This window comes from Podarcis erhardii (genome assembly GCF_964252035.2).
Source record: "Podarcis erhardii genome assembly, chromosome: 7".
In the NCBI taxonomy this organism is placed as follows: Eukaryota; Metazoa; Chordata; class Lepidosauria; order Squamata; family Lacertidae; genus Podarcis; species Podarcis erhardii.
The window spans coordinates 89583512-89599844 of NC_138511.1; the positions used below are offsets into that span (position 1 = coordinate 89583512).

General features: G+C 47.5%; 1 protein-coding gene across 5 annotated transcripts in view; it reads left to right on the forward strand.

The window, feature by feature from the left end:
- KLC3 (kinesin light chain 3) overlaps positions 1 to 16333 on the forward strand; it is a 33307-nt gene that overhangs the window by 14525 nt on the left and 2449 nt on the right. For all 5 annotated transcript variants that reach the window (XM_081869147.1, XM_081869145.1, XM_081869149.1 and 2 more), the window contains exons 5-12: positions 3643 to 3865; positions 4863 to 4950; positions 7823 to 7924; positions 8869 to 9042; positions 12503 to 12602; positions 13605 to 13648; positions 14628 to 14761; positions 16012 to 16078. In XM_081869147.1, the coding sequence (XP_081725273.1) occupies positions 3643 to 3865; positions 4863 to 4950; positions 7823 to 7924; positions 8869 to 9042; positions 12503 to 12602; positions 13605 to 13648; positions 14628 to 14761; positions 16012 to 16078 (932 nt within the window). The remainder of the gene's footprint in view (positions 1 to 3642; positions 3866 to 4862; positions 4951 to 7822; positions 7925 to 8868; positions 9043 to 12502; positions 12603 to 13604; positions 13649 to 14627; positions 14762 to 16011; positions 16079 to 16333) is intronic.

Sequence of the window (16333 nt, forward strand, 5' to 3'; positions counted from 1 at the left end):
CTAGGGATCATGGGAGTTGTAGGCAAAAAACATCTAGGGGGGCTGAGTTTGAGGAAGCTTGTGTTAGATCGCAAAATTCATGTTAAATTGCTGTTTTAGGGGTTTGTTTTTAAAAGTCTGGAACAGATTACAGTGGTGCCCCGCAAGACGAATGCCTTGCAAGATGAAAAACTCGCTAGACGAAAGAGTTTTCCGTTTTTTGAGTCGTTCCGCAAGACGAATTTCCCTATGGGCTTGCTTCGCAAGACGAAACGTCTTGCGAGTTCTTGCAAGTTTGTTTCCTTTTTCTTAAAGCCGCTAAGCCGCTAATAGCTGCTAAACCGCTAAGCTGTTAATAGCTGCTAAGCCACTAATAGCCGTGCTTCGCAAGACGAAAAAACCGCTAGACGAAGAGACTCGCGGAACGGATTAATTTCGTCTTGCGAGGCACCACTGTAATTCATTTTGCATTATGGGAAAACGCACCTTTGGTTTTGGAATGGACTTCCAGAACAGATTACGTTTGAGAACCAAGGAACTACTGTACAACTTCCATGATAGTGGACAGTCATGCTGGTTGGAGTGGATGGGAGTTATAGTACAAGGGAGTTGTAGTTGGGGAGAGGCTGCCTTGGAGAGACTTACTGAGTTTCAGAGGAATAGCCTGAGTTTCAGAGGAAGGGCTCCATTGAATGCAGGCCAGGTGATGGGTGCTTCACCTGTGCACCTGTTGGGTATGGCTGAGGTTAAAAAGGGAACAATGGTAGAAAGAGGATGGATGCATGCAGACATTTTGATCCCACTTTGCTGAGTGAGAAACGTGGAATGGAAATGAATAAATATTTTACTAAAGTATCTAAGCGTGCCTACTTCTCCAGCTGCTCAAAAACCCAGCAGGAAAAGGATTCCTTTTTATGATCTGGGGAAGTCTTTCTTCACGCAGCACAGAGTTAAACTGTGGAACTCCCTGCCACAGGGAGGCAGTGGTGACTGCTGTAATAAATGAAAATCTGCCCTTATGGGGGACACAAGAACCCTTATAGAGTCCTTTGTAGGTTCTCCATCGGTCGGAGAAAAGAACAGAGGCCAACCAGAGAATATTGAGAAGCAAAGCAGCTCGTAAGCCTGATCTTTATTGATCTGTTGCAACAGGGTGCTCCCCCCACATGCAGGAAAGGAGGAGGAACCCAGAACACAGGTGTGTCTGCCCTTATATAGACATTTTAAATTGCCCACCCTGGAGTTCAAGACCACCCCCAGAAACATCATACCTACATCACAGAAGGGGTGTAGCTCAATACCACCCCACCCCGATACATCATATCTACTTCACAGAAGAGGCGGTCTACAGCAGAAATCTGAGTGCATAGTTTATCTCCTGTCTGGCAGGTCACCTGTTAATGCTCACTTGATTGGATATCCTGGGGAGCTTGGCCAGTCTATTGTAATGATAAATACTTAGTTCCTGAGCCAGGTCACAGGCTCACCCAATTCATACACAGGCATACCCTCAAGACAGGATTTGTGAAGGGAAAGACAATGGGGAGGCTTTTCCATTTTCCTCTGACCTTGCAGAGAAAACATTTGGTCAGTTTGGGAGCCATGGCTGTTCCTGTGCTGCTTCAGACATGTGGTTTATATATTTATGTACATGTTTGCTTGGTACCTTTAGGAACATTTATTATCTATATAAGGCCTTATTATTATTTTTTTATTTCAATGCCAACTTACATGGTTTTAAGAGAAAGCGAGAACAATTCATGGAGGAGGAAAGGGCTGCCAATGGATACTAGCTGTGCTTTGTCTCCAAAGTTGGTTGCAGCAATGATTCTGAATCCCAGTTGATGGAAACAGCAGGAGGGGAGAGTCGCTCTTGTGCCTGAATTCTGCTTTGCTGGTTTTGCGCAGGCAGCTGGCTGGCCCCTGTGAAGGCAGGATCATAGAATCATAGAATCCTAGAGTTGGAAGAGACCACAAGGGCCATCGAGTCCAACCCCCTGCCAAGCAGGAAACACCATCAGAGCACTCCTGACATATGGTTGTCAAGCCTCTGCTTAAAGACCTCCAAAGAAGGAGACTCCACCACACTCCTGGGCAGCAAATTCCACTGTCAAACAGCTCTTACTGTCAGGAAGTTCTTCCTAATGTTTAGGTGGAATCTTCTTTCTTGGAGTTTGGAACCATTGCTCCGTGTCCGCTTCTCTGGAGCAGCAGAAAACAACCTTTCTCCCTCCTCTATGTGACATCCTTTTATATATTTGAACATGGCTATCATATCACCCCTTAACCTCCTCTTCTCCAGGCTAAACATGCCCAGCTCCCTTAGCTGTTCCTCATAAGGCATCGTTTCCAGGCCTTTGACCATTTTGGTTGCCCTCCTCTGGACACGTTCCAGGATGCTGGACTAGACGGGCCCTTGGCCTGATCCAGCACCCTCTTCTTGGGTTCGTTCTTATTTTCCTTCCCTGGTGTGGTGACCCCGCAGTCAGAGATAGAATGTCTTGGCAAAGTGGAATTAAGTGATTGGTTAGTAACCTAAAACCCCCACTGGTCTTCTTCCTGGCAGCGAGACAGTAGGGCCAGTTTTCGGCTGGGTTACATGGGGTTGTGTTTAACCTTCACCCCACCCCAGTGAAGGCCGTATTCTAACCCAGTGGGTGGTTTCTCCCATTTGTGGGGGGCCGTGGGGTGACCTGGGGGCAGCGCTAATAGGCAAAGGGAGGGGGCTTAGAGGTGCCAACAAGTATCCGGACTTTGAAAAGCTGGCATCACAGGATCAAACCAATTAGTTTTGTTGAACTAATTAAACTCCATAGTTTAATTGGGTTTTGAACAAACGTGCAATTAATTAATTATTCCCGATTATAATTTTATTGGGGCGTGGGTGGCGCTGTGGGTTAAACCACAGAGCCTAGGACTTGCCGATAAGAAGGTTGGCGGTTCGAATCCCCGCGATGGGGTGAGCTCCCGTTGCTCGGTCCCTGCTCCTTCCAACCTAGCAGTTCGAAAGCACATCAAAGTGCAAGGAGATAAATAGGTACCGCTCCAGCGGGAAGGTAAACGGCGTTTCCATGCGCTGCTCTGGTTCGCCAGAAGTGGCTTAGTTATGCTGGCCACATGACACAGAAGCTGTACACCGGCTCCCTCGGCCAGTAAAGCGAAATGAGCGCCACAACCCCAGAGTCGGCCACAACTGGACCTAATAGTCAGGGGTCCCTTTACCTTTACCTTATAATTTTATTGTGACATTATCTTCCTTAGCGGGTTGTGCAAACTGCTATTCTGAATAACGCTGAGTTTCTGGAACCGAGGGGACAGTGGCTCTCAAAAGTTTGGGAAGCAATGTTTGTTTGTTTTTTAAATCATTTGTATTAATTTTCCAATAAAAAACATCCAATTAACATATCAAATCATAATCCAATAAAAAACTAAAATTAAGAAAGGTTGAATTATCTTCCAAAGTGCAATTATTAATTTTTCGGGCTTCCCAGAGTCTGGACCTTGAAGCATAGCTCCAAATCTCAATCCTGGCGCCCGTCGTCGTTTCCATATTTCCACATTAGAAGCACTGTTCTAACCCCCCGACATTTTCAGATGGGTTCTGGGTTCAGGAATCTCCTTCTGCAATGGGCCCGACTTACCTGTCTCTCTTGTCTGTGGCAGGAGGGAGCCCGAGCGCAGCCGCTTCGGCCGCTCAGCAAGGGGGCTACGAGATCCCAGCACGGCTGCGCACCCTCCACAACCTGGTGATCCAGTACGCCTCCCAGGGGCGCTACGAAGTGGCCGTCCCCCTCTGCAAACAGGCGCTGGAAGACCTAGAGAAGAGCTCTGGACACAGCCACCCAGATGTGGCCACCATGCTGAACATCTTAGCCTTGGTCTATAGGTAAGGGGGGTGGCATGGGGGGCATTGTGTGGGAAAGGGTCCAGGGCTGCTGAGAAGAGCCTTGGGAAGAGAAGACTTAGAGCTTTGATTCCTGCATTGCAGGGGGCTGGGCTAGATGGCCTTTGGGTGCCCCTGCCGACTCCCCAATTCTATAAGCATCCTCTGCAGGAACCTGAGGTTGCAACTTTTAGAGATGTCCTACCGTGTTTGGCCGAGACCTGCTGGCCGACTCCTTCTGCAGGTGTGGCAGAATGCCAATGCTTTTCGCATGACATGGCCAATGCTTTTCGCATGACATATATAGAATAATAATAATAATAATAATAAATTTTTATTTAAGCCCCACCCTTCCCGGTTTAAAAACCAGGCTCAGGGTGGCTAACAGCAAATATAAAACATTGGTTAAAATGCGACTTTAAAACAGCATGAAACACAACATAAAATGCAGCATCAATATCAATAAAATTCAAAAATTCAGGGGTCATTTTTTTGGGGGGGGGGGGAGCCCCAGTCAGTAGACATCGAATGATCACCAGGGCTAACTGGCCAAGTTGGTCCTACTAGGGCAGCAAGGAGACCAGGGAAGAATTTAAATGTGGGGTCCCAGAAAGGATTTCTTCATAGAAGAGGAAAGGGAAAAGGGAATAGAGGATCAGGCTAATTCAAATTGAAGGCCATATCTATCTCTATCTATCTGTCTGTCTGTCTATCTATCTATAATTAAAATTTATATTTTACAGTTTAAAGTCCTCATTTATACATCCTTATCAGCGACTTCCCTTCTTTTTCCATGGTTCATGTTACATATAATAAATCCCTACATATTTTACAAAAACTATGCCATTCAGTACTCCATTATTGCATCCACCAAAACTTATTTACACTGTTGAATTTATCTCAGTGCTGCCAGCGTTTTCAGCTGTACGCTGTTCTCATATATTCAGTAAACATTTTTCAATCTCCTGTGTTTTTTTCATGCCGACTTCTTCTGCCGCAGGGACCAGAACAAGTACAAGGAGGCCACAGAGCTGCTGAACGATGCCCTCGATATCCGGGAGCAGACTCTGGGTGTGGAACACCCCGCCGTGAGTGTCCGTCCGGGGCTCGGTGGAGGGTGATGCTGCTTAGGTCCTGTTAAGGCTTCTCTTCCTTGTGTTTTCTCCTCCGGGAGTACTGTATTTTTTGCCCTATAGGACGCACTGGCCCATAGGACGCACCTAGTGTTTTTTGGGGGGGAAGGATAAACAGTGGCGTAGCGTGGGTTGTCAGCACCCGGGGCAAGGCAAGTAATTTGCGCCCCCTAATCCGTGGATTTGCGCCCCCTAATCCTAACCCCCAGATGTTGCGCCTGGTGTGGCCGGCCCTCCTGCAACCCCACGCTACGCCACTGGGGATAAAGACACCCCCCCCCCCCCCGCGCTCCAGCCAGCAGACTGCTATCCGCAACCTAGGGAGCCCTGCAGGAACTCCCGCGGGCTCCCCAGGCTTGCTGATAGCTTCCTGAAGCACACTGACCCCTCTCACTCTCCAAGCTTCAGCGAAAGCCTGCATTCGCCCCATAGGACGCACACAGATTTCCCCTTCATTTTTGGAGGGGAAAAAGTGCGTCCTATAGGGCGAAAAATACAGTATTTGGATGGGTGGGGGCAGAGACCATTTGTGCTGGTCCCGTGGGTTAATCGAGAGGTGAGGTCCAAGTCCAGTCCGAGGTTGAAGGAGCAATACGGAGGCAGTCCATAAAAGCTGAAGCTGGGTGCAGGGCAGGGAGTCAGGTGAGGTCAGGAACTCTGGCAGAAGAGCAAGGCAGGAACTGGTGACCAACAGTGTTGCTTCCGCAACTTGGGACTGGGCTGGCCGGCTCTTATCTGCCCCGAGGCCTAGGGCGGTCCCGATCCTCTGGTGACTCACCTCTCCTGGCCTGGAGGCGAGCACTCCTCCTGCGGGAACTTAGTTCCCTCCGCCTCTCTGCCCTGAGCCTCTGCAACTCAGGAGAGGCTGGAGGGTTACTGGACCCAGAGGCAACCTCAGTTTCCTCTGACCGGGCTGAGAGTGGAGCACCTGCAGGCAGTGGGTCCTCCATCACCTCCGGAGCCAGAGCAGACTCAGCTGATGCCTGCACCTGAGGATCCAGCACAGGTGAGGACCCTTCAGGCTCAGGCCCCAGCCCTGGCTGAGCTAGTTCTGGAAGTGGGGACTCCTGTGCAGGCTGGGATTCCCTCAGGTTCAGCATCCGAGTCCGAATCCCAAGCCATCACACCATTTTTCTTCGGAGGGGCAGGTCACTCTCTTAGGAAAAATACAACTCTTCTGGACGCCCTTGGAAGTTTTGAAGAGTCGTTTGTGCTCCCAAAGATTTGTTGTTGTTTAGTCGTTTAGTCGTGTCCGCCTCTTGGTGACCCCTGGACCAGAGCACGCCAGGCACTCCTGTCTTCCACTGCCTCCCGCAGTTTGGTCAAACTCATGCTGGTAGCTTCGAGAACACTGTCCCACCATCTCGTCCTCTGTCGTCCCCTTCTCCTTGTGCCCTCCATCTTTCCCAACATCAGGGTCTTTTCCAGGGAGTCTTCTCTTCTCATGAGGTGGCCAAAGTACTGGAGCCTCAGCTTCAGGATCTGTCCTTCCAGTGAGCACTCAGGGCTGATTTCCTTCAGAATGGAGAGGTTTGATCTTCTTGCAGTCCATGGGACTCTCAAGAGTCTCCTCCAGCACCAGAATTCAAAAGCACCCGTTCTTCGGCGATTAGCCTTCTTTATGGTCCAGGCTCCCAAAGATGTGGTGTTTAAAAGGTGCTAGGCCTTCGAGGGGGGGCAGTGAGGAGAGCTTGGCCGATGCCCCTCCCCAAATGGTGAAGTTAGTGCCAGATGCTGCAGCACAATTGCTGACAGCATTGAAGACTTGTCTGCATGGAAGTCCTGGGCTCAGAGGTCTGCTCACTGACTGCCAATTTGCTACCTGCCCAAGCTCAGGGTGTCACTATTAGTACAGTAGTACCTCAGGTTACAAGGGAGGTGGGTGGCGCTGTGGGTTAAACCACTGAGCCTAGGACTTGCCGATCAGAAGGTTGGTGGTTCGAATCCCCTCGACGGGGTAAGTTCCCGTTGCTCTATCCCTGTTCCTGCCAACCTAGCAGTTCGAAAGCACGTCAAAGTGCAAGTAGATAAACAGGTACCGCTCCGGCGGGAAGGTAAAGGGCGTTTCCGTGCGCTGCTCTGGTTCGCCAGAAGCGGCTTAGTCATGCTGGCCACATGACCCGGGAGCTGTACGCTGGCTACCTTGGCCTATAGAGCAAGATGAGCGCCGCAACACCAGAGTCGTCCGCGACTGGACCTAATGGTCAGGGGTCCCTTTACCTTTACCTCAGGTTACATACGCTTCAGGTTACATACGCTTAAGGTTACAGACTCCACTTACCCAGAAATAGTACCTCGGGTTAAGAACTTTGCTCCAAGATGAGAACAGAAATCGCGCGGCGGCAGCAGGAGGCCCCATTAGCTAAAGTGGTGCTTCAGGTTATGAACAGTTTCAGGTTAAGAATGCACCTTTGGAACGAATTAAGTTCTTAACCCGAGATACTACTGTACTGTTGTTTTTATTTTGATTCTGCATTTTGTGGTTTTATATTTTGATTTTATTCTGTGAACCGCCCTGATACCTCCTGTATATACAGTGGTACCAGAAAAACAAATAATAACAATAAGATACTGTGTATAAAATAATAAATGAGATACAGTACAATGAGAATAATCAGAAGTTTGTTTTATTTTATTTAATCCACCCTTTATCTTTTATTTTCTCTCTTTTTTTCTTTTCTTCTTTTTCTACATAATGTACGTGCATGTAGTTTGTAGAAAATGTAACATGGTGTATTGTTGTGCAAATTTGTGTTGAATGCTTAATAAAAAATTTAAAAAAATAATAATAAAGAAATAATCAAACCTTTCCTCCTGTTTCTGACAGGTGGCTGCAACTCTTAATAACCTGGCCGTCCTCTATGGCAAGAGGGGGAAATACACGGAAGCTGAGCCGCTCTGCAAGAGAGCCTTAGAGATCCGAGAGAAGGTACAGGCTTTACCGGAGGCCCAAAGAAAAACTGTATTCAACCTGTCTTAAGGACTAGAAACTTAAGTTCATTTAAAAAACAAACCAGACAGACAGACAAGGTTCCGATTATGCTGATCTCAGCACTGAGCACCGGACCCAGAATTGTGGAATACACGAAGCCCTCTTTCAAATTCACATTTTAGCAGTAGGGTGGTCTGACAATATGGCTGGCGAAATCAACCTCTTTCTGGTCTCTGCAGTTAAAGCAGTGTCTTTGTGTGTGTGTGCACTGCATCAATCTGCATTTTTAAAAAGAAAACTCACATTTCTTTTCTCCCAAAACTTCGAGAATGAATGCATTTATATCTCACGCCCCACCCCCCGAGCTCTAGATAGTATATGCCTGTTTAAAGTTTATCTACAGAAACATTGCAAAATTAAGGAATGTTAGAAGGATGTTGGAATGAAGTAATGTGCTTTTAGCAGGAATGATATAAAGGATTAGGTAAAAATGGATTTGTTAATTGGTGAAAGACGAGAATGTAAAATTACAGTATATTAAGATAAATTAATAGGATAAAAACAAAGCTGGAAAGGATTTGCTGAAATAACTAATTGAACTAGAATACAAAAAAGGGAGGTGTGAGGAGGTCAAGGAAATAAGCAAAGGAAAGAAAGTTATGTAAAGGTTTGATCTGTGTTTTTTATTTTTAATTGCTTGCATTTTTTCTGTGTTTTCTTTTTTTTTCTCTTTGTGATCTTTAAAAGCTGAATAAATATTATTTAAAAATAAAATAGATAGTATATGCCTGGTTCCCCCCCTCCTTCATTTAATCCCCATCACAACACCCCTGCAAGGTAGGCCAGGCTGAGAGAGGCAGTGACGCCCAGTGGCGGGATCAGAACCCTGGTCTCTCCCAGGTCCTAATGCTAGAATCTCTTACCCACTCTTGTTTTTTTAGGTGTTGGGCACCGATCACCCAGACGTGGCCAAGCAGCTGAACAACCTGGCGCTCCTGTGCCAGAACCAAGGGAAGTTTGAGGAGGTGGAGCAGTACTACCAGAGGGCTCTCTGCATCTACCAGACCCGGCTGGGGCCTGACGACCCAAACGTGGCCAAGACGAAGAACAACCTGGTAAACGATGGGGAGACTTGTGTGTGTGTGTGTGTGTGTGTGTGTGTCAGCCAGAGAATCCTAGAATCCTAGAGTTGGAAGAGACCACAAGGGCCATCGAGTCCAACCCCCTGCCAAGCAGGAAACACCATCAGAGCACTCCTGACATATGGTTGTCAAGCCTCTGCTTAAAGACCTCCAAAGAAGGAGACTCCACCACACTCCTTGGCAGCAAATTCCACTGTTGAACAGCTCTTACTGTCAGGAAGTTCTTCCTAATGTTTAGGTGGAATCTTCTTTCTTGTAGTTTGGAACCATTGCTCCGTGTCCGCTTCTCTGGAGCAGCAGAAAACAACCTTCTCCCTCCTCTATGTGACATCCTTTTATATATTTGAACAAGGCTATCATATCACCCCTTAACCTCCTCTTCTCCAGGCTAAACATGCCCAGCTCCCTTAGCCGTTCTTCATAAGGCATCGTTTCCAGGCCTTTGCCCATTTTGGTTGCCCTCCTCTGGACCCGTTCCAGTTTGTCAGTGTCCTTCTTGAACTGTGGTGCCCAGAACTCGACACAGTACTCCAGGTGAGGTCTGATCAGAGCAGAATACAGTGGCACTATTACTTCCCTTGATCTAGATGCTATACTCCTATTGATGCAGCCCAGAACTGCATTGGCTTTTTTAGCTGCCGCATCACACTGTTGGCTCATGTCAAGTTTGTGGTCAACCAAGACTCCTAGATCCTTTTCACATGTACTGCTCTCAAGCCAGGTGTCACCCATCTTGTATTTGTGCCTCTCATTTTTTTTGCCCAAGTGCAATACTTTAGTGCAATACAGAGGAAGTTTAGTTTTCAGGACATCAGAAGAGCCTGGCCACTAAAGGACCACGTAGTCCAACATCCTGTTCTTGCAGTGGCCAAATAATCCTAAGAACCTAGGAAACAAGGTAGACTGCCTCTGGAGCTGGAGGCTCCACAAGAACCTAAGAACTGCCATTCAGAAGCATTGCTGCCTCCCAACTGCCAGAGGCAGAACATGGTCATTGTGGTTGGTTGCCATCAGTAGACCTCTCCTCCATCAGTTTATTTTTGACTTTCTCAATAATCAAAAGGTCCCAAAATTATTTACAAGAATAAAATACAGTGGTACCTCTGGATACGAACAGGATCCGTTCCAGAGCCCCGTTCGCATCCTGAAGCGAACGCAGCCCGCGTCTGCATGTGTGCAGGTCGCGATTTGCTGCTTGCACACATGCGTATGATGTCATTTTGAGCGCATGCGCAAGCAGCGAAACCCAGAAGTAACGCGCTCTGTTACTTCCGGGTCGCTGCGGAGCGCAACCCAAAAACACTCAACCTGAAGCATATTCAACCCGAGGTATGACTGTACAGTAGAAAAAAAAATACACAGAAATCAGAGAAAAAGCATCCCATGATTGGTGCAGCCCAAACGATGACAAGGTTGTTGCCAGGCAGACTTCTCAGTTGGGTGGGTGTTTCACAGACAGGATCTACTATAGAAGATGACTTTGGACAGGATCTACTATTGAAGATGACTATTCAGCAACACGACCGCCCTGCTCATTGCAGGACTGTTAACACTTTTGGGTTCCTTTTGACTCCCTCGGTGCTGGTGTTTCATTTAGAAATGGTTCATAATGATTCAGTATTTGTGCTGTTTTTAATGTAGAGTAGAGTAACAGTAGCGATGAGGTGTTCTTGGGCACAAGCAACACAGATTTCAATATTTGCAGCATTTCACAACAGCCACTTTAAAGCTTTATCTTTTATTTGTTTTTGCAATGGCTTTGCTGCATCGGTGCAGCTTGGGAACAAGCCACTGATTGCAAAGATCAGCCATAATATACATGCATGCAATTTGACTACGGAAGAATGGAAAAATCTGCAAGCAAGATTTCCTAGGTTATAAAGGTTAGGCTGCTCTTGCAGGTGAAAAAAAGCTCGGCTGGAGGTAGCCAGCTGTCAGTGAAAAATGTCAACCAGCTAAAATTCAACCTAGGTTATCAAAGTGCAAAGTGCAACTTAGACCTACAGGGGAACAGGCCCTGTAGAAAGGGTTTCATTGCCAGTACATAAAATTAGAATGATATAAAAGCTAGTTAATTGTTTTTTCATTTTTTTGTACTTTTCAGGTTTATACATTTCACTGATTTCGCAATCATTTTGACATTTCAAAACTCGACTTCCTTCCCCCTCTTTCTGCGGTTCCTTAAATTTATTTTTAATACTTTCTGCGTATCCAAATTAGCTTAATTCGCTTATTTATTCATCTTCTTTAAGTATAAACTCTTATGAAACGGCAGGTTATTACAATAATCCTGCCAATTTTTCTTATCTGTTTACAGTTTATCTGTAAGTTTTTGTATCCATTCTTCCTTTGCTGGAACTTCTGCTTCTTTCCATTTTGGGGCAAGTAACATTCTTTCCACAGTAGTCGCATACATGAATAAATCTCTATACAGTTTGGGTAGTTCTGTCCCTATAATTCCCCAAAGGAAAGCTTCTGGGTTGTATTTTTTACAAACCTTATTTTAAACATCCATAGAATCATAGAATCATAGAGTTGGAAGAGACCACAAGGGCCATTGAGTCCAACCCCCTGCCAAGCAGGAAACACCATCAGAGCACTCCTGACATATGGTTGTCAAGCCTCTGCTTCAAGACCTCCAAAGAAGGAGACTCCACCACACTCCTTGGCAGCAAATTCCACTGTCGAACAGCTCTTACTGTCAGGAAGTTCTTCCTAATGTTTAGGTGGAATCTTCTTTCTTGTAGTTTGGAACCATTGCTCCGTGTCCGCTTCTCTGGAGCAGCAGAAAACAACCTTTCTCCCTCCTCTATGTGGCATCCTTTTATATATTTGAACATGGCTATCATATCACCCCTTAACCTCCTCTTCCCTTTCATTTCATTATATATCATTTCCCAGTAAGCCTTAACCTTACTTGAAGACCACCACATGAGATAAAAAAAATCTCCTTTCTAGTTAACTGTTTCCCTACTGAAAAAACAATTAATGTCATCGGGTATGGAGCCACCCAGCTAAAACTGCCTTCCTCTCTGGAGGAAGACTGGAAGAAATTTAAGATGTATCTACAAAAACATTGTAATTTGGTTGAACGTTAAGAAGGATGCTAGATTATAAAAAATTGGCCACCACTAAATTAGATTTAAATTTGATGATAAGTGAGACTAAAGAAAATATAAAATTTTATTTGAAAGAATTGCTAGATTATTTGAATGAGTGGATATGAGATTGTAAACAAGTTGATAATTTGTTTGGAAAAAAAACTTTTAATGATGTAAATGGGAGCGGGAGACGTGAGGGAGTCCAAAGAAGTGATGAAACTATGTTTGTGACAGAAGTAAGATTGTTTATTATTTGTGCATTTATATTTAAAAATTTTAATAAATATTTATATATAAAAAAAATAAAACTGCCTTCCTCTCTTCTCGCCCAGGCATCGTCTTACCTGAAGCAGGGCAAGTACCAACAGGCTGAGGAGCTCTACAAAGAAATTCTGTCCACACATGACCAGGATTTGGGCGTCAGCAGAGGCGGTGAGCAGCCAGCTTGCAGTTGTGTTTCTCTGCAACAGTGTATGGAGAGGGAAGCTTGGGGAAGGGTGATGTAGCGGCAAACCATGCATAATAATAATAATAATAATAATAATAATAATAATAATTTATTTTATTTATATCCCACCCCCCCCAGCTGAAGCTGGGCTCAGAACAGCTAACAACAATCAAAGTAACACAGCATTCTAAAATCAATTCATTCTAAAACTAATTCAGAATCAAATTAATGGCAACCATTGGGCAAGAGTTCTATGAGGATTATGAAAGGAGGGGGTCAGACCGAGTCCAAACCAAAGGCCAGGCGGAACAGCTCTGTCTTGCAGGCCCTGCGGAAAGATGTCAAGTCCCCCAGGGCCCTAGTCTCTTGTGACAGAGCGTTCCACCAGATTGGAGCCACAGCCGAAAAAGCCCTGGCTCTAGTTGAGGCCAGCCTAACCTCTCTGTGGCCCGGGACCTTCAGGATGTTTTTGTTTGAAGACCGCAAGGTCCTCTTTGGGACATACCAGGAGAGGCGGTCCTGTAGGTACAAGGGTCCTAGGCCGTATAGGGCTTTAAAGGGTAAAACCAGCACCTTAAACCTGACCCTGTACTCCACCGGGAGCCAGTGCAGCTGGTATAGCACCGGGTGAATGTGATCTCGCAGCGAGGACCCCGTAAGGAGTTTCGCCTCGGCATTCTGCACCCGCTGGAGTTTCTGGGTCAGTCTCAAGGGCAGCCCCACATAGAGCGAGTTACAATAATCCAGTCTGGAGGTGACCGTAGTGTGGATCACTGTGGCTCGGTCAGGGCGAGAGAGGTAAGGAGCATCTTATTCTAAGGTTACCAGATTTTTTTCAATGAATCCGGGGACACTTTTCAACTTCCTGCTAAATAGATGGATTTTGTCAGGGGGCTGATTTGTAAATCTGGGGGACTGTCCCCAGGAAACGGGGATGTCTGGCAACCTTTTCTTATTCTCTCCATCCTTTCCCCTGCATCTTTCAGATGAGAGCAGAACGGGACCCGGAAGAGGCGCTCTGTATAGCCAGGTTTGTGTTGGGGCTACTGTGGGGAGCTTCCCTCCCTCTTCTCTGTTTTTAGGTCTTGACCCCACCTCCCCACCCTAGTCTGCAGAAAGATTGCGGTACCCTTTGCACCCGCAGCAGGATTTAACTGTGGCTCCTGCATTTCAGAGGGACGCAGGTGGTGCTGTGGGTTAAACCACAGAGCCTAGGACTTGCCGATCAGAAGGTCGGCGGTTCGAATCCCCGCGACAGAATGAGCTCCCCTTGCTCTGTCCCTGCTCCTGCCAACCTAGCAGTTCGAAAGCACATCAAAGTGCAAGTAGATAAATAGGTACCACTCCGGCGGGAAGGTAAAGGGCGTTTCCGTGCGCTGCTCTGGTTCACCAGAAGCGGCTTAGTCCTGCTGGCCACATGACCCGGAAGCTGTACGCCGGATCCCTCGGCCAATAAAGCGAGATGAGCGCCACAACCCCAGAGTCGGCCACAACTAGACCTAATGGTCAGGGCTCCCTTTACCTTTACCTTTTTACCTGCATTTCAGGGGGTTGGACTAGACGATCCTTTGGGTCCCTTCCAACTCTACAATTCTGTAGAGGGACACAGGTGGCGGTGTGGTCTAAACCACTGAGCCTCTTGGTCTTGCCAATCAGAAGGTCGGCGGTTCGAAACCCTGCGACGGAATGAGCTCCCGTTGCTCTGTCCCAGCTTCTGCCAACCTAGCAGTTCGAAAGCACGCCAGTGCAAGTAGATAAATAGGTACCGCTCTGGCAGGAAGGTAAACGGTGTTTCTGTGCGTTCTGGTTTCCATCACAGTGTCTAGTTGCGCCAGAAGCAGTTTAGTCCTGCTGGCCACATGACCTGGAAAGCTGTCTTTGGACAAACGCTGGCTCCCTCGGCCTGAAAGCAAGATGAGCGCCACAACCCCAGTTGCCTTTGAGTGGACTTAACCGTCCAGGGGTCCCTTTACCTTTACACAATTCTGTGATCCCTCCCTTTTTGCCAGGACTCCCTCGGGAACCTGAGGCGCAGCAGCTCCTTTTCCCGCTTCCGCGAGTCCCTCAAGCGAGGCAGCGAGAAACTCGTCTCCAAACTCAAAGGGGAAGGCGGACGGCGACCTATTGCAGCCTCGGCCCCTGGGTGAGTCTGGGTCTCCCTGGAATCTGGTGGCAGGAATGTTTGACTCCAAGCAAGCAAGTCTCACACAAACGCCGTTCTCTCAAGGAATGGTGGAGGGAGTTGGGGGTGTTTAGACGGAGAGGGTGAGATGACAGCCATCTTCAAATATCTGAAGGGCTGATGGAGCAAGCTTGTTTTTCTCCTGCTCTGGAGGGGCAGGAACCGAAACAATGGCTTCACGTTACAAGAAAGGATATTCTGACTAAATATTTAAGGGGAAGAACTCTAACAGTAGAAGAGGCTCCCTGGGAAGGTGGTCCCCTCTTCCCGACTTTGGAGGTTTTTAAGCAGAGGTTGGATAGCTATCTGTCTTGGACGATTTAGCTGCATTGTTGCAGAGGGCTGGTACAGATGACCTTTGGGGGTCCCTTCTAACTTCATGATTCACTGGCAGTTGGACAGCCATCGGTCAGGGATTCTTGAGCTGCGATTACTGCCTTGCAGGAGGTTGCGCTAGATTACGGGGCCCGGGGAGCGCTGTTTCCAACTTTCCAATTCTATGATTCTTTAAAAAGCCAATAATAATAATAATAATAATTTTATTATTTATACCCTGTTCGTCTGGCTGGGTTTCCCCAGCCACTCTGGCCAGCTCCCAACAGAATACAGTCATACCTCGGGTTACAGATGCTTCAGTTTGTGTTTTTTCGGATTACAGACCCGCCGAAACCCAGAAGTACCAGAACGGGTTACTTCCGGGTTCGGGGGTTGCGCATGCGCAGAAGTGGTAAATCGCGCTTTGCACATGCGCATAAGCACCGAATCGCAACCCACATGTGCGCAGACACGTTGCTGCGGGTTGTGAACATGCATCCCGCACGGATCACGTTGCAACCCGAGTGTCCACTGTCCTAAAAACCTGATCAAATATCAAACATTTAAAACTTCCCTAAACAGGGCTGCCTTGAGAAGTCTTCTAAAAGTCAGAGAGTTGTTTATTTCCTTGACATCTGACTGGAAGGCATTCCACAGGGCGGGTGCCACTACCGAAAAGGCCCACTTCTCGCAGGGAGGGAGGGAACCGCCAGAAGGCCCTCGGAGCTGGACCTCAGTGGGAGTGAACGATGGGAGTGGAGATACTCCTTCAGGAATACAGGGCCTTTGAGGCCGTTTAGGGCTTTCAAGGTCAGCACCAACACTTTGAATTATGCTCAGAAACCAGGCATGTACAGGTGCATCAAAACTTGACAGGCGTTTGTCTTTTGGGACAGAATGAAAAGAGCCACTTCATTGAACGTCTTGCACGTGGGCGAGAGAGCGGCTGCTGCGTCCCCGACGGTGAGTCTGTGGCAGGGGAGAGGAGGGGCAAGGTGCCAGGGCTGCGGGGGCAGAGCCCTGCCTCACATGCAGGAAATCCTGGGGGGGTCAGTTTCCTTTGTGGCTGGTGGAAGGGGGCCCTGGCAGCCCAGCTAGCAAAGGCTGTGCGTTGCCACTCCCTGCCCTGGCATGTGCCTCCTGGCGTTGCTGGCCTGCCAGTCAGTTTGGAAGATACTGGCGTACAGCCCCTTAGAAGTGCATCTGTGTAACTCACTG